This window comes from Equus przewalskii, chromosome 12, assembly GCF_037783145.1.
Source record: "Equus przewalskii isolate Varuska chromosome 12, EquPr2, whole genome shotgun sequence".
Classification (NCBI taxonomy): Eukaryota; Metazoa; Chordata; class Mammalia; order Perissodactyla; family Equidae; genus Equus; species Equus przewalskii.
Genome location: NC_091842.1, coordinates 6,867,774 through 6,885,563, shown reverse-complemented (window position 1 = coordinate 6,885,563; position 17,790 = coordinate 6,867,774). Strand labels below are relative to the sequence as shown.

At 46.5% G+C, this 17,790-nt stretch overlaps 1 protein-coding gene across 11 annotated transcripts in view; it reads right to left on the bottom strand.

The window, feature by feature from the left end:
- ZSCAN25 (zinc finger and SCAN domain containing 25) overlaps positions 1 to 17,790 on the bottom strand; it is a 58,315-nt gene that overhangs the window by 3,492 nt on the left and 37,033 nt on the right. For 3 of the 11 annotated variants that reach the window (XM_070567584.1, XM_070567585.1, XM_070567583.1), the window contains 6 exons: positions 17,260 to 17,384; positions 15,929 to 16,345; positions 14,536 to 14,737; positions 13,844 to 13,935; positions 12,187 to 12,313; positions 5,465 to 7,228 (listed from right to left, as the gene is read on the bottom strand). In XM_070567584.1, coding sequence (XP_070423685.1) covers positions 6,396 to 7,228; positions 12,187 to 12,313; positions 13,844 to 13,935; positions 14,536 to 14,737; positions 15,929 to 16,315 — 1,641 coding nt within the window. In that variant the 5' untranslated portion in view covers positions 16,316 to 16,345; positions 17,260 to 17,384 and the 3' untranslated portion in view covers positions 5,465 to 6,395. Of the gene's footprint in view, positions 1 to 5,464; positions 7,229 to 12,186; positions 12,314 to 13,843; positions 13,936 to 14,535; positions 14,738 to 15,924; positions 16,346 to 17,259; positions 17,385 to 17,790 lie in introns of those variants that run through there. The other 8 variants (XM_070567587.1, XM_070567588.1, XM_070567586.1 and 5 more) reach the window with 4 other exon arrangements.

The following is a 17,790-nucleotide window of genomic DNA, read 5'->3' as shown; positions in this document are numbered from 1 at the left end:
GACCAGTCCCCGACACCGAATAACTGTTATTTCATATCCAATAATCCTAAAATTAGACTTTTTTAACTCATTGCTGCCCAAACCAGTTACTGCTCCAGATTTCATTTATTTGATCATCAGTTTTGCCATTGTAGAGGTCTGTCTTGAGCACCAATTACAAATTGTGAAATAAATAATTCCAAAACACTGTGAGATTGAATGCCTACACAGATATCTGCGTATGTGCATTAAGCAGAACATAAATTAATTACCAAAGATGCTCACTGAAGCAATGGCCTAAGACCAGCAGTTTTTAGAAGGATGGTCTCTAATTTGGGACAGGACATGTAACATAACTGAAGGCAGCTATAAAGCCCACAAAGCCTTAAGCAAATGGTCAGCTGGCGAGTTGAAAGTATTCTGTGAGGACACCAACACAAAACCAAGACGAAGGAAGAAGAGAGCCACTGAAAATGGGACTTTCCAGAAAGGAAGGAAGCTGCCAGCACCAGTCCTCTCAGTCAACATGTGAACGAGCTTTGGCAACCGTGCAAACAGTGAAAACAGGATGGGAATGAACCTGCAGTTCTTGTGCAAGACAAGGTGTGACTAAATCGGTACATCTCCTTAGTTACACGCTGCATCGCTCTCCCACTCCCATCTCAGGGCAATTATCACCTGACAAGGGCTTGGAACACTTTTCCTCCCACAATAATAACTAGTAAATCCTGTTGATTCTTCTCTTTTTTTACATTTTAAATTTTTATATGAAAATAATTTCAAGCTTACAGAAAAGTTGCAATAAGAATAGGGCAAAATATCCATATATCCTTTACCCAGATTCACTTAACATTTTTCACAGACATGGAGATAGTATAATACTGAAATGGCTCCTGGAGGTGGGAGTCAAGAAGGCAAAGACGCAATCCTTCAAAAAAAAAAGAAGATTGGCAACAGTTGTTAGCCCAGGTGCCAATCTTAAAAAAAAAAAAAAAAAAGGCAGCGAAGACAGACTTCTACCACCTCTTTTCTCAGTCTCTATTTAAAAGCTAATCTACTCCTTCTCAAGAGGCTATGTATTCTAACTAGAAGGGGAAACACATGAAGCAGGTTCTTGGGTTTGCTGCATTTCCTGTCTCTGGCCACTTAGATGGAGCTGTGACTAGCACATGTGGCAGCAATGGCAGCCCTTTTACAGGAGCCATTTGCTCTTCCAGAAAACCAAATTGCTTCTCCAAAGTCCCTCTGCTTCTCAAGGCACAACACCTGCATTACCCAACCCTCTCCATCCTCACTCTCCAAGCAGTTGGAATTCCCAGTGGCAAACACATGGAAGAACATTGTCTACCATCCCCATGTCATAAAAGATTTTTACTGAAATTTTTATCAAAACGTGTCAATCCTGGGGATGGGTTGGACACATCTAGAAGCATGTCTTTAACTGACATCATAAAGAAAAAGAGGCAAGACAGGAATACAAAATTTTAGGAAGCCCAAATGAATTTCTTTGGCCTGTAGAATTTCTAAGTGAATTCAATATAACCGCAACTGGTGGCACAACAGCTAGAGATGACTGCCAGATCGGAAGAGCCACAGGGGCAACTTGCTCTAGTTCTTTCCTCCTAAGACACCCTCACGAGAGGATTCTAGCTACCAAAAAAGGTAAAAATTAAGGGCTTTCATTCATTCAAATATTTATTGTCTACTGTGTGCCTTTGAAGACCTTCCTATGGAGGGAAAAAGGTTGAAACTGGCAGCATTGAGCTTAAGTGGCGCCCCTTATGCACAAGCAAAAGCTCACTGTGATGGAGAGGCTTCGTGGCAGGTGCCTGCCTGAAAGGAACCCAAAGCCACGAGCCAGGCCGCCTGCATAGGAACCACCTGAGTTGCTTGTTATAGATTTCCAGGACCCTATCCCCAGATTGTACTTCAAGAGCTGCTGGCTCTGCTCGGCAATACTACATTCAACCCAAGTAATGTCTAGTAAAACACCTGTTTTCTAGAATGTAGGCAGGGCTTTAAGGTTAGCAGGAACTAGCTCCAGTCCTTGGAATCCCAATGCTTTCTTTCAATAGCTAAGTCATCTAATTCACTTCAGCTATTATCCTGAATGCTAAGAGCAGAGGCTCTCAGCTAGGCTCAATGTGGCCCCCCAGGGGACATTTGGCAATGTCTGGAAACATCTTTAGTCATCACAATTGGGAGATGCTACTGGCCTCTAGTAGGTTGAGGCCAGGGATGCTGCTAAACTTCCTACAGTGCATAATGCACAAAACAGCCAGGACAGCCTCCCAAACGAAGAATGATCTAGCACAAAATGTCACTAGTGCCAAGGTTGAGAAGCGAGCAAGTTCTAGGGAAACATGTTCTGCCAGTCACTCTCCTGTCTTAGAAGTGGATAAAGTCAACTTGTGTTGCAGGATGGAGACAGACGGAACTTGAAACCAGCTTATTAAAAAAAAAAAAAAAAAATGTTCTTCTAAATGCCTCTAGGCTGGGATAAAGGAGATACTGAAAGTATTTAAGCACAGTTAATCAGCCTGCAGATAACATGTATGGCATATATTTTGAGAAGCAATTTTTTAAGGCAATAGCTCCTCAGGACAGACCTTGGGCAGACAGTTACCTGGGTCTATCACCACGCAGAGGATAAAAAGGAGTTTCTCTTACAAAGGTCATACCCCTGGGAGTGGCACCCTTCCTCAACATCACAGCAGCACGGCACAGGCATGTGCAACAGGCAGCCAGGCCCTGAAAGCACACAGCATTACCCCACTTACAGGAACTGTGACACCCAATTACACACAATGAGGGCTGCATATAGGTGACCAAATGTCCCTGTTTGCCCTGGAGTCCCAGTTTACACCACTGTCCTGACATAACTAATAGCACTTCCCTTCACTCTCAAAAGTGGCACGAAATGTAAAAGATGAGCTTGTACCAGATGAGCTTGTAACATCTTGTCATCCCTGAAAGGAAAGAAACTATCGAAGATGATTAGGGTTGTGTCAAAAGGAATCAGGAGCCAAGCTGAAGAAGTTCCCACTAGCCAGAGGTGAAATGATTTGAGCATCAATAATAATAACAACTGCAGTGCACTGGTTTAAACACATCAATGCATTTTGATTAAAAAAAATGATCACTTTTAAAGGAAGCAAAGCAACCAGATCATCGTCGTGAAAACGGGGAAATACAGTAAAGGAAGAATCCAGCATTTCCTTCCCTCTCCAAACTGTATCTAAGAGTAACTTAATGGTTAACAAGGGGAAATTTGTTACAAAAGCATTCCAGGTAATCAATGAAGAATCATTTATAGAATTAATGCAATAAATGGATGTAGGCTCCTAACATCATGTAACGAGAAACAACCAGACATGCCACCATCTATGATGTGTTGACAAAATGTGAAATATGAATCTGGTTACACCTCTAGACCTATAGGTTTTTAGTTGATATGGAGGGGAGAGAACTATATTAAATAATGCCATGGGTTTGCAAACAACAAAATGCAGAATGTAACAAACTCTACAGGATAAATAATCCAGGTGTAGCAATGAATGAATTTAAAGGGAAAAAAAGGATAGGAACTATAGATTATTAGACTTAGAAAACAAAGCAACAAATTGCAATTTGTGGATCTTGCATCTTAAGCTTTTAATAAATTATGTGATTTTCTTAAACACATTAATTGGGAAGGAACTGTTAATTTTTTTAGGTATAATAGTATTGTGGTTATTTTTTTAGAGTCCTTACGCTTTAGAGGTACACACTGAAATATGTATAAACAGCAACATTTGAAACTTGTTTCATAATTCTTCGGTCAGAGAGGGAGATGGGGAGGAGGCGGAGATAGAGATGAAACAAGATTGGCTATGAGTTTATAATGGTTAAAGCTGAATGAAGAATATATGAGGATTCATTTATACATGTCTGAAGTTGTCTATCAAAAAATTTCTAACTAGAAAAATACAGAAAACAATATTTGACATTTGAATAGATATCAAAAATAAAGTTACTATAATCCCATGGGAGAAATTCTCTTTTGAGGCTTTTTGGAGGCATCATCCGTAAGCTTTGGTCTCAAAGCACACAGGGGAGCCCAAGAGGGAAAGACTCCTACCCAACTCCTACGGAAGCTTCTAGCAAGGGATTCCAACTGGCTGAAAACCCAGAGGCCTATTGGCTAAGCCTATGACCAAAGAGCATCTACAATTTACCCAGGTAAACAGAAAGAGCTCTGGTGAGCAACTCCCAGCCCATGGTGGCCCCATGCTCCCCCCTAGCTTTGTAACACGGACCTCCTAGAGAAGGCCAAGCTCAGGCCAGGTCAGACCCCGTGGCCTACAGACTAGAAGCCAGAGGCTTAGCCAAAGCCTACCATTGGGTTTGGCTGCCAGGTGGCTGTAAGCCTTGCTTGTGTGGGAAATGGGAAGAAAAGAGCTGATTTTGCATCTGGCCCTCGACGTTGGTGGGCAGTAGCAGCAGCTAAGCATCTCAGAGACAAACTGGGTAGTGCAGCCCCGTGGGGAGAGCTGAGAGGCCAGGAGGTCATCTGCTAAATTAGTGTTAAACACCAGGGCTCTCTGCCAAGAAATGAGTGATAAAATAATGTGTTTCAAAGTGGACTGAGCGTGCAACTCTGTGTTAACATCACCACCATTTATCTTAGTTACAATGGAAAAAAACATTCCAGTAAAAGAATATTGAGGCACCACGAGACAAATCACATCCTGCAATTACAGTGCACTCTCAAAAGATAAAGCAACTTCTCGTACACTGTCAAGAGACTAACTTCATCAGCAGCCAGCGTTCAGACACAGCATTACCACACTGCAGCGCAGTCCACGCTGCTTATGCAGTTTCCAGAATTTGAGAGGAAACCCTTGAGTGATGTCAAAAATAACACAGGAAAGGTGAAACACAGCTACAAATACTGCATCTTCTTATTTTTAAATAAACATTTTTTTTTTAATGCCTACAGACATCTTTATTTTTCCTAAATTAGCACTCACGCAAAACAGGCTGCCACCATCTCATCATCTCCAGCTGGCATTCCGGATCCCAAGCACCTCTCAGATGATAAGGACCTAGATGTGCTGAGGACAGAGATCATTCAGCAACAATAGGTGGCAAATGCATTTCAGGGCAAGAAGCTGACAGGACCAAGGCACAGGCTCGGGTCCCAGGTCCAGAGGGTTCACAGGAGCATCCCCGCGCGCCACCTGGGGGAGTCTCAAGCTCAAATACCTTCGCTAAAACGTAAGCTCCACAAGGTCAGGGATTGTCCCAGTTTATACGCTGACGTATCTTGAGCACCTAGAAGAGTTCCTGGCACATTATCGGACCTCAGTGAAGATTTGTGGGATGAATCAAGCGAGAATACAGAGAAAAGCACTTTATATACTGTAAAGTGCCATCAAGTGTAGGGTATTAATACCAGTTCATCTTTCAGACTCATTTAATTAGACCTTTATACAGAACTGAATGTTTTTTAAAATACTCTCACATTTATTCAGTGATCAATAGCAAAATATTAATTTCCTAATAGATGTGGGGACAGTTGTTATAGTACAAGGAATAATGGGATAGAGAAACTTTACAGATGAGCGTAGAATGTTACAGAGACAAGGGGGCTACAAATAAAGTAAAGTAAACAAGGCTGCCTGAGCGATCTGAACTGGGGAGGGAAGATCCAGCACTCGAGCAGGCAGGGCAGAACAAGCGAGCTCGAGGATACGCCCTCACATGGCACTCACCACAGACATAACTTAGAGTGACTCTCAGTTCTTAAGGGTTTCATGTGCTTCCAGTTCCACAGCACAGGTTCTGGGAGAACCAGGTCTCATCTGTCTCGTTCACCACTGTATTCCCAGACCAGGCGTACAGTAGGTGTTCAATAAATATTTGTTAAACGCAAAAGAGTAGGGGGAGGAAGGCAGACAGAGTCTGAGCTAACGATCTTGCAGGCAGGATACAGCCCTCAGGAAAACGAGGTTCAAGCTGCCAACATGGGACCAAACTTGGCCTTGATTACCAGACGTGCTCAAGAGGTGGATATGAACATCCCACTGAAGGAGAAAAACCTCAGCCTGAGCTGAAACTCAGGATACTGTCTCCCCAAAAGATGGTAAGAAAAGCTGTTAGCACCACTTGGATAAGAGACGTGAGGAGCTGTGCTCTCTGGAAACTCAGAATACACCAGGCCTTGCCCTTTTCCTGTTGGAGAATGAGTGGAAAGAAAACAGGTCAAAAGGCCTTTCTGCACCCCATCACTCCTCAACAACCCCCCAAAGTCCCTCAGTGAATAAAGATGAATGCATCCTCCAATGAGGTCTTCCTCCACCTTGGGGTCCTGGAAGGTCCTGCCTTCTCCACACCTTCCATTAGCAAAAAAGGAGCAGTTCCACAGGGCACCCTTACTGCACCGGGGCCTCCTGGCGATGCTGAGTTTTCTGGTGCCGATTGAGGATGGACCTCTGGTTGAAGCTCCTCCCACAGGCAGGGCAGTGGTAGGGCTTCTCCCCAGTGTGGATCCTCTGGTGTCTGACCAGCCGCTCCCCTTTACTGAACCGTTTCCCGCACACCTGGCACCCATACGGCTTCTCCCCGGTGTGGGCTCGCCGGTGCACAGCCAGGTTAGCATTCCTGCTGAAGCTCTTGCCACACTCGCAAGTGTAGGGCTTTTCCCCAGTGTGAGTTCTCCGATGCACCTGAAGGTGCTGTCTCCGGCTGAAGCTTTTCCAGCAGTCACCACACTTGTAGGGCTTCTCCCCTGTGTGACTCCTCTGGTGGACCTCCAGGTGGTGCCTCTGACTGAAGGTCTTCCAGCACTCGCTGCACACATACGGTCTCTTCCCCAGGTGGGTTCTCTGGTGCTTCATGAGGTACTCTCTCAGAGTGAACCCTTTCCCACACTCAACGCAGCCATAGGACTTCTCTTCTTCATGGGTCCGCTGGTGTCTGACAAGATTTGAGCTCCGACTGAAGCCTTTTCCACACTCGGGGCACTGAAAAGGCTTCCAGAAGGAGCTGTGGGTCTTGAGGTCATCAGGCAGGGGTATGACGCCATGCTGGGTAGGCGGCGGCCCTGGCACGTTTCCCACAGAGCTAGCAGGCTCCTGCTCACACGTTCTTCCAAGCTCAGGGCTCTGGAGAGAGGCTTCCCCAAACCTCTCTGACGTCACCCGAGCAAGCGCCCCCTTGAGGTCTGCCTGCTGGGTTTTCACCTCCTTTTCCTTGCTCCCAATGCCTACAGGACAAAGGAGATACAGACTGATTCTGTAGCAGCTATTAAAGGAAATTTATGTTAGAACTTGGCTTCTAAGGGTACCCCATTAACAATTCCTTCTTTTTCCCTTTGACCAACAACCTCAATAAATTTTACTTTTTTTGACTCAAAAAACCAGACATTCCTTCCTTCCATCTGTTATGGACTGTTTGCATCCCTTCCCAAATTCATAGGCTGAAGCTCTAAGTCCCACTGTGATGCTATTAGGAGGTGGGGCCTTTGGGAATTAATTAGGTGAAATTATGAGGGTGGAGCCCCCATGATGGGATTAGCGTCCTTGTAACAAGAGGAGAAACCACAGCTCACCCTCTGTACCACACAAAGAGGTCATGTGAGCATGATCCCTCGTGATGGGATTAATGCCCTTATAAAAAGAGCAAGAGACACAAGATCTCTGTCTGTCTCTGCCAGGTGAAGACATGACAAGAAGGTTGCCATTTGCAAGCCAGAAAATGAATTTGATTTCCTCACCAGAAAATGAATCTGCCAGCAACTTGATCTTGAACTTCTCAGCCTCCAGAACTGTGAGAAATAAATGTCTGTTGTGTAAGCCACCCAGTCTACGATACTTTGTTACAGCAGCCCGAAGACTAAGACAATCTCCACGCCTTTTTACAGAACAGTCTGCCAAACTGTAATGCCCTTACTTTTCTACTACTTCATGATGAGGATTTTTAGGCTGGTTAGTTTTAAAACTACAGATGAGATTCAGGCTCCAAGGAGTGGAATTTGTTTGCCCCTTTGTTGGGAAACATTTACATTTCTAAGGGAAACCTCTATCTGTGAAGATGCCTCCCTCTCTGTGCCAGGAAGAAGGGGGGATGGTCTTATCTCTGGAAGCTCTTAATCAATGCCAGAGGCAAGAACTTAAGTTGGTTGCTGTCTGGCAATCTCATGTAACTGATTTAGGGTGGTGGCTTCTGACCTTTACTTAATCCGATTTGATTCTTGTCTAAAAGTCATGGGATCACCCAATGACCAGACCCCACCTGCACTGATACCATTTTAACTTTTTTTCATGTTCTTTCCTTTGTCTTGTAAAGAGATGAATCATATACCTATGCCTTAAATTTAGCCCTAACCCTCAACTCGGGGCAGCAGCAGGAGCTCTGACTGCCCGTGGGTCCTGTCCCCACACACCAGCTCTGCCTGCCCATGGGTCCTGTCCCCATGCCAGCGGGGGCAGCAGCAGCGGCTATGCCTGCCCATGGGCTCTGTCCCCATGCCAGCGGGGGCAGCAGAAGCGGCAGCAGCAGGAGCTCTGACTGCCCGTGGGTCCTGTCCCCAAGCACCAGCTCTGCCTGCCCATGGGTCCTGTCCCCATGCCAGCAGGGGCAGCAGCAGCAGCTCTGCCTGCCCATGGGCTCTGTCCCCATGCCAGCGGGGGCAGCAGCAGCGACTATGCCTGCCCATGGGCTCTGTCCCCATGCCAGCGGAGGCAGCAGAAGCGGCGGCAGCAGAAGCTCTGACTGCCCATGGGTCCTGTCCCCATGCTATTCTATACTATTCTCTAAATAAAAGAGCACTACTGCCAGATCTTAAGAGTCTAAAGAAATCTTTCTTTCAACTCCGTGGCTCACCGACCCCGCATCACTTCACACTTTTGTTTCCTTTGAGATCTAACTCCATGATTCCCTCTAAGAAACAGGCCCTGATTATTCCCTTACCCTGGGTCCTTCAGCACATTTGTACTCAATTAGCACTTAATGCTACATTTATTTTTATGTGACATCGTTGTAAATGCTACTTCATACTCATCACAATGTTCTGTTTTCCCCAGTGATTACAAACCTGTTCCACCAATGGTGAACCACACGCAATTCTCTGCATTCCCAATATACTTGCTTCCCTGGCTGCCCCTGCTCAGGCTGCTCCCTCCAACTAACCAGGCTTTATTAATCTGGGTCTCCTAGGAGCCTGGCCCAGGACTGACTCAGGGAAGATGCTTAATGACTACTGGATGAATGAATAAACCCAGTCTGTCACTGACGTTTTGGGTACCAGACTGCCTCTACATGAGCATATTTATTATGACTGAAATGTCCCAACTTGATCCTTCTAGAAGTCCTTCCTATGATCACTTTTATACTCTCTCTAAATTAATAGAATAACGGTTTATAGCAGAACATGAGGAAGGGGAGAGAAAAGGGAGCAAAGAAGCCAAGGGAGGAAAAAAAACAGGAAATGGCAAGTGGTGGTTAAAGGGGGAAAAGAGTAAATATAAAAAGAATGGGCCAGCCTGGTGGTGTAGTGGTTAAGTTCGTGCACTCTGCTTTGGCAGCTCAGGGTTCACAGGCCCAGACCCCAGGCATGGACCTACACAGTGCTCAAGAAGCCATGCTGTGGCAGCATCCCACATACAAAATAGAGGAAGATTGGCACAGATGTTAGCTCAGCAACAGTCTTCCTCACCAAAAAAAAAGATAAAAAGAAAACAGATATCACATGCCTCCTGATTTGATAAAATATGACAGACAAGCTATCAGCTAGGATGTATTCTTCTGTATTATGAACTTTTCACAAAGTACAAGTATAACGTAAATGTAATGTAACATAAACATAAATGTAGAGGTCAAAGAATTTTCATAATGAACACAACCATGTGAACAGCATCAGCTCAAGAAACAACATTACCACCACCCAGAAATCCTTCTCCCATCCCAGCCGGTGACTATATCCCACCCCAGGGTAACATGCTATCCAGACTTTATTACCATAAAGTATTGTTGCCCGTTCCTGAACTTTATGTAACTTACTCACTCAGTGTTTCTGGCTTCTTTTGCTCACTATTATACTTGTGAGGTGCACCTATATCGTGGTGTGTAGCTACAGTTACACTACATTCTTTTTCATTGGTGAATAGTACTACATTGTAAGAATACATTACAATCTATTTATTAATTTGACATTCATTTGGACAATTTCCAGTTTTGAGATGTTATGAATAGTAAAATGAAAACTAAACGCAATGCATGAACCTTAACTGGACCCTGGGGAAATGTGAATATGAGCTAGGTATTACATGTTATGGAGTTTATGTTCTCAGGCCCATTCCTACACAGCTGTCAACACAAGAGCTGACATTACATAGGACTGAATCTCAGGAAGACCTGAAGGCTGAGATGGCTAATGGACGGTGCACTCGGGAACGGACCTTCACCTCAGCGAGCCTCAGCACAAACACTCAGGGAAGTGCTGGGGTTGTCTGCAACAGTGAGTGGATAAGAGGACAAACATACCGCCAGAGCCTCCAGAACAATCAAAAATGGCCAGGAGGCTGTAAAAACCCTCTGGGAATGGGAAGGGAGAATCCTTCCCCCACACAGTAGCAGTGCTGGCAGAGATACATCCCTGAAGGAGACTAAGGCGCTGGGATGCTGGTACCTCCAGGTGGGACATGGGCACGTTGCACAAGCTGCTGTGCTGTGCGGTTGTCTCTGAGGGTTTCCACATCCTTTACCATTACAGAAATCTTACACCTCCTTGTCATGGTGTGACACCGTTGTACTGGGCCCAGGTCTCCTAAGCCCCTTCCACTACTGCCCCTGCACCACTCTGTAATGACCACCATTACATGCCCTTGGGCTCTTCAGCAGCACTGCAGAGGCAAGCGCCTTTAATTTTAACTCCTCAGAGTGATTAGTAAAGTGATGGCCACAAGGTAAGTGCCAAATAAATATTTTTTGGGTGACTAAATGAATGCTGACTGACTTGTAGAATAATCACTTAATAATATTTATATGACTAATAAAAGAATCTAACACTACCTTGTTTACCAAATGTTTAGATTTATCGTCTCATTTAATCTTCACAACGCCAGAAGACAGTGTTCTATGAATATCCCTGTTTCAGGACTGAGGAAACTGAGACCTGAAAAGGTCACATGAGATGCCCAAGGTCACAGTTAGCAAGTGGCGGAGCCAGGATGCCTTGTCTCATGTCCTGAAGGAGGTACAATGATACTCTCACTCAACCCTCAACATCCTGAGGTAAGAGAAGACCAGGTGGGGTCAGTACAGCGGAGGAGTCAGCAACGAACTTACAAAGAAGTTATAAAAGGAAGACAAATAGAGGGAATGAAAGAGCGGGCCAGCACCAGCCACGTGTCTGTTCCTCTCCCCACCGTTCCCTCCTTTCAACCCACAGATTTCCACACTGCTCTTCACTCTACCAGTGCCCAACCCCTGCAGCGCCCCTGCAGCTCTCCCCACGGGGCCCTCACCCTGCACTTCCTGTCGCTCACTCTTCCTTCCTCCTCTTTTCTCTTGCTGCTCTTGCTCCTCCTATGAGCTCCTTTCGTGTACGATGACCATGTCCTCACTGCTGCCAACCCCAGGTAAAACCCAGCCACCACTTGAGATGGGCCCAAAAAAGGCTCTGCTTGCTCTGTGACACAGGCCCACCCTGACCTCTCCCGTTTCTAGAGTCCTACTGTGTGTCCTCGTGCCCTCCTCTACACACACACTGCGTGCTCCGAAGGTCTCACACATGCTAGTCCCGCCCCAACACAAAGCTACTAACGTGGGGCCTGCTCACAGGAAGGAGTACTCGCCGAATGAAGGAGATCAGAGGACCCTTTTTCTGATGCTTCTCTTGTTCTCAAGCCCTTGATGCCCTTCAATCACAGACACAGAGTAGATGTTCAGGGAACTAATGACCAACCTGTCTCGTCATGGCCAGAATAACTACCTGGTGTTTTCTCCCCGACTTGGCCACTCCTCTCCTGACACAGGAAAGCACCCAGCCAGATCCTTACACTGCTGGTCCATGCTCTTTCCCTGGAGCTGTCTAACCGTCAGCCATGAAATCTCCTTCCTTTGTCAGTAGCACCAGGTTCTGAAATCCGAGGCAGGGGAAGAATCCCGACTCAGCTTTCAAAACCCCTCAGTTTCTTACCAGTGGGATGGAAACAGTCTTACCTGGAGGTGAGACCCTGCAGTCCTGCGGTTCCACATATTCCCCAAAACAGTCTATCTGGGCTGGGGTCATGTGCCTCCACTCCTCCTCGGGGAAGGCCAGGGCCATATCCTTAAATGGGCCCAACCCCTGAAACAACAGGAAATTGCTATGGATAAACAAATAATCCCAAAGTAGGAGCAGTCTAAATGCAGGAGAGACCACAGGGGACACACTAGGGAAGAACAGAGCAAGAAGACTGGAAGGACCTGGGTCCCTAGACGGGTACCCCTCGACAGTTGAACGACTGAGAAGTAAGGAACTGTTTGAGCCACTGTATTTTTGTCTTTGCTGCAGCAGCTTAGCTTGTGCCCTAACAACCAAGCATCCAATTTCCACACTGTGATCTCCTCCACTCAATCTTCTAGCTTAAGTGACCCTGTGAGCCTGGGAGCTGCTATTTACCCCTCATTTGGAACTGATTTCCCTAAGAGTTAAGTAAACATTTGGGCAAGTTCTGTCTTGAGAACAAGGCCTTGGTAAAATAAATGCATCTCCATTCATGACACCATGACAAAGAACCATGATGGCAGAAGGGGAGGGTCTGACAAATTAAAATACACTGCTGTCATTCTTCACCTCCTCAAACCACGTCCTTGGAAAACAGGACAGGAAATTGCACAGGCACCAGGCCTTGCTCAATACTGCTTTAGCTAGATCAGACTTGACTTGCTTCTTTTTTCCTTCTACAAGGAACTCTTCACTTTAAGACTCATTGTCCCCTTCAGAAAGGTGTCACGCTAGAAATCCACCACCTCCACCTCCCTGGTAATGCCCAGCATCCCATGCACGCGGCAAGAGTGCCCAATCTGTGCTCTCATTATCCCCATTCGTGTCAGATCAACAAGCGCAAACAAGGCCAGAACTCCTGGTGGAGTCAGAGCAGGGGCCAGGGAGACCACTCTGCTCAGTGCCCCTGGAGCCCCCATGAGTCAGCTACATTCCTGCTGACATGAGGGGAGGAAGGGGTCCAGAGGAAGAGCAGAGCAGAAGTATCCCCACAAAAGCTGTCCACAAAGGGTTACTGATGTCCTGGCCAAAAACCATGGCCTAGATCACACCTGTGGGGTTTCTGTCAATAACGTCTTCCTCCTCACAATTAACAGAGTAATACTAGGTCAACCAAAAAAAAAAGTCACGAGGCTGGCCCGGTGGCACAGTGGTTAAGTTCGCACGTTCCGCTGCAGCGGCCCTGGGTTTGCCACTTCACATCCCGGGTGCAGACCTACACACTGTGTATCAAGCCATGCTGTGCAGGCATCCCCCATATAAAGTAGAGGAAGATGGGCACGGATGTTAGCTCAGGGCCAAGCATCCTCAGCAAAAAGAGGAGGATTGACGGCAGATGTTAGCTCAGGGCTAATCTTCCTCAAAAAAAAAAAAAAAAGGGCAAAGAGCAATACAAACAAGTGAACTGGACCTAACATCCAGGCATAACAACTCAAATTAACAACTGAGGACGGAAAAATGGAGAAAATGAAGTTGTCATGTCCATGTGAACAAGAACATGAGAATAATTCAACTTTGTGGATGGCATTCTGTTGTGCAGAGAAATCTGGGGAAGGTGAACCTCATTCAGAGCAACGTCATGGTCCCCAGAAGGGCAGGGGCACAGCTCACCTGGGATCCAGCTGTAAGGAACCCAGCTGCCATCTCTTGCTCTCTGGTGTTCACTGGGGGGAGGCCAGGACCAGCCTGAAGAATTGGCAAAGCTGAGCAGGGGAAAAGAAGCATGAGAAGGATTAGTGCTGTCTTGCAGTTAGCGTGTTCAAAGATGTCCACTGCCTGACACACAGAACCCCAGGAACCGTAAGGAGACTCTAGACAGACAGGGGTTTCAGTGTCCCCTACCCTCAGCTGGGAAGATGGTCCCAACCCAACATTCTCTGTCCCTTGAAGGCTATTCACGCTCCCTGGTCACACTCTGGGAACAACCCCCTTTGAGAGTCAATAACAAAAAAGTCATATATAACTTTTAAGGATACGATTTGTCTGCCCACTTAAAAAATATTCCTACATGTCAGCTGCATATTTCCTGGTGGTTTCTAGAAGGTGTGTGAGGGAAAGAAGAGAAGAAATGATATGCGAGCATGACCTCAGATATCCCCTGCAGAAATCGGAGAGTCAGGGTATAGAAAACAATTTCACTTCATCTGTTAACTACTGAAGTCAAGGAAGTAGCCATCAAAACCCAGAATTACACCTCGCAGGTAACTTAGTTTATCAATTGCTGGGTTTGAAAAGGAAGACGGGAGGGGAGGGCACAACGCACTGTCTTCTGTGCTCTCACCTCCTTAGTGTCTGCATCTTACCCTGCTCCTGGAAGGCCCGTGTTCCATCTCCAGGGTCCTGACTGAGCTGCTCCTCGGTGCCTTGGTTGAGGCCTTGAACTCCTTCCCCATGGGGCATCCCCCACTCAGGCTTGACCTCCACTGGCCCCAGCTGGACACCTGGTTCCCAAGGGCCTCTGCAGAGTGCTGTCTCCTCTTGCTCTCCTTGCACATGGCACGGAACCTAAGAACAGTTCCCAACACCTATTAGAATAAGGCCTGGGTGAGGCTAGTATGAAGGGAGTCGAATTAAAACCTAAAAAGAGAGCCAAGGAAAGAATCATTCGAGCTGCAGGGGAGACGAAGCACGAGCCAGCTCAGCACTTCCCCAGGACATCAGCGAGAAGGTGGAAAGAAATAAACTCCTCTTATCAGGCTCTGCACGACTTTTCTGTGTCCATGCCATTTTGCAAAGGTCCCTTCTGCCTGCCTCGTTACTGATCAAATTCCACCAAGAATAACATCACAGAAAGCCTAAATATTGCTGTGTTGAAAACTTTAGCCCAACATGCTCACCACTAGGGGAAAAAAAGTCCCCATTTACAGACGTTGAAATCAAAAACTACAAAGCCTAGACTCTGCAATGAATTAGCTAGTGAGAAAAAGTTGCTCCAAAAATAGCAAGGAAAATGAGGACAACTCACTCTGAGACACACTCACAAAAACAAGCCCATCCTGTCTACTTCAAAAAAAAAAACCCAACATTCTTAGAATTACACAGGAAGTCAGGAGTAACTGCAGTGGGAAAAGGAGGAGAAACTAAAGATGGTTAATTCCAAGCAAAACAGTAACATTCAGTCCTGCTCTCTTCTTTCCCAGCCTACAATCAGGTGACTGTACTACCAGACAGTGACAGAGACGTGGCCAGAGTCCCAAGGAAGCATCTGAGGTGCAATTACTTGGTGTCACCAGAACACCCCCAAAGAAGTGCTATGCGAGCCATCTGCACTGACATCCCAGACGTGGAAACAACACCGTCACAGACAACTCCTCTTGGTAAGCACATTCACCAAGCGGAATTCCTCGCATTCCCATATGCATCTCTGCCCAAAGAAGAACTGTTCTACAAGGAACTTTGAAATCGATCCCAATTGCCTTCTTTGGGCCTGAGGCTCACGAGGGAAATATGGCCAGGCCTCAGCCCTGATGACCAAAAAGGAAGCTAACGGCCCTTCCACAGGCCCTGTAGCTTCCCTGGGAATGGCTTTTCTTGCCGAAAACTCTACTACCCTCCAAAAAGTACCTCGGAGTCTGGGAGCAGAGGAGGGAGATTCTATGCCCCATCCACTCCCACTGCTTCCTCAAACCTTTCCATTCTTTAAATCTCCCCTTCCCGCACCAAGAAAGCAAGACCTGGGACCCCCTTCTCACCCACCGCCTTGGCCTCCAACGCTCTCTCCGTGAAATCCTCCACCATGGCCACCAGGGCCTTGCCACTCTCCGGGCCGTGCTCCCGAATCCAGGCGTAGAACTCCCGGGGCAGGATGGTCAGGAACTGCTCCAGCACCAGCAGCTCCAGGATCTGCTCCTTGGTGTGCAGCTCGGGCCTCAGCCACTGGCGACAGAGCTCCTGGAGTTCCCTGAGGGCTTCCTGGGGACCAGCTGCCTCCTGGTAGCGGAACTGCCGAAATCTCAGACGAAAAGTCTCAGGACTAGGGTCCTCCCTTCCCCTGCCCCACGGCAACTCCTTCTCCAGTTTTACCACAGGAACACTCATCTGCTGCTGAGGCTCCTCCGCCATCCCTGGATGCTCTTTAAGCATCTTCACACTTCCTCCCAGAAGACGGAGGGTCTGTTGGGAAGACCACAGAGACAGTGATGACAACATAAGTGAGACACCTAGGAAACGTCAGTCCATTCCAATTCTGTCTCTACATCAATGAATATTCTACTAGAGAACACGGTAATTACTTCTATGAGGAATTTTCAAAATACTGAACATACATCCTGAAAATCATGTGAACGTGACTCAGTATTTGCTAACCACCCAGTATGTGCAGAGAGTAAACAGAAAACGTGTAGGGTTTAGCTTACACCCACAAACACCTTAGGATTTCATTAGGGAGAGAACGCTACAATCAGAGAATAATATAAGATAGGTTATAACTACGTCAGTCACCAGGACCCCCTCTTTCAACACTAAAGGAAATATACATTCAACACATATATATGCCAGACCTGCACAAACTGGAAACAGAATAGAGAAGAAGACAGACAAGGCATCTCGCCCTTTGAAACTCATATACTAACACAGTGGACAGAAGAAAACAAATGTAAGCAAATAAATTAAAATTAGAAATGGAGATAAGTTATAGAAAGGAAGTAAGTATGGTGCTTTGTTAATGGGGGATGAACAACTTGAAAAAGGCTTTTCTGAAGAGATAACACCTGGGCTGAGACCTGAAGGATGCGAAGGAGCCAGTCATTCAAAGCGCAGTCCAGGCAAAAGCCTTGAGGCTAGAAATCACTTGCCGGTCAGAGAACAAGCCAAAGTGCAGTGTAGCTTCAGCAGAGTGAGTGACGGGCACGAGAAGAGTGGCAGAGGCAGGCAGAACCAGAGTATCCAGGGCCTGGACCACAGTGAGAATTATGGGCTTTACTCATTTCTCACTGTAGTGGGCAGCTACATGTTTCACAAAGGCCATTTTGCCTGTGGTGTGTCAACAGAGAATAGATTAGAGGGGACAAGACGGAGGTGGCACTTACAGCTGTCCAAGCAGAAGATGACAGGGGCTTAGATCAGGGTGGTGGCAAAGAAGCAAAGTTAACATATATTTTGGAGGTAAAACCAATAGACTTGCTGGTGGCTTGGGTGCGACGGTGTGCTCATCCTAAAGAAAACAACAGGGCAACATACACACCTTATTACCATGGATGGGAAGATTTCTAGCTTGTGGAGGCTTTACCACTTAGAAAGCATGCGAACACATACTCTCATAAACAGAACAACTCTGTATGGTGAGGACAACTCTCCCTACTTTTCAGGTGAAGAACCTGAACATGTAAGAGGTTAGATTGCAGACCAAGGTCAGCCTCCCAAAACCTGTGGTACAGATGAGAAACACGGGAAGCCAAAAAGACAGAAAAGTTCATGTAGGTTCAAGTACCCGTGACAAAGAAGAGGCTTGCACTAAACTGAAGGATGAGTACTATTTAATCCCATGGGAGCGGGGGGAGCACCTAGGATGGGAAGACCGACCTGGAAGTCCAAAGCGGGTAAGGGGCTCGGCTTTTAGA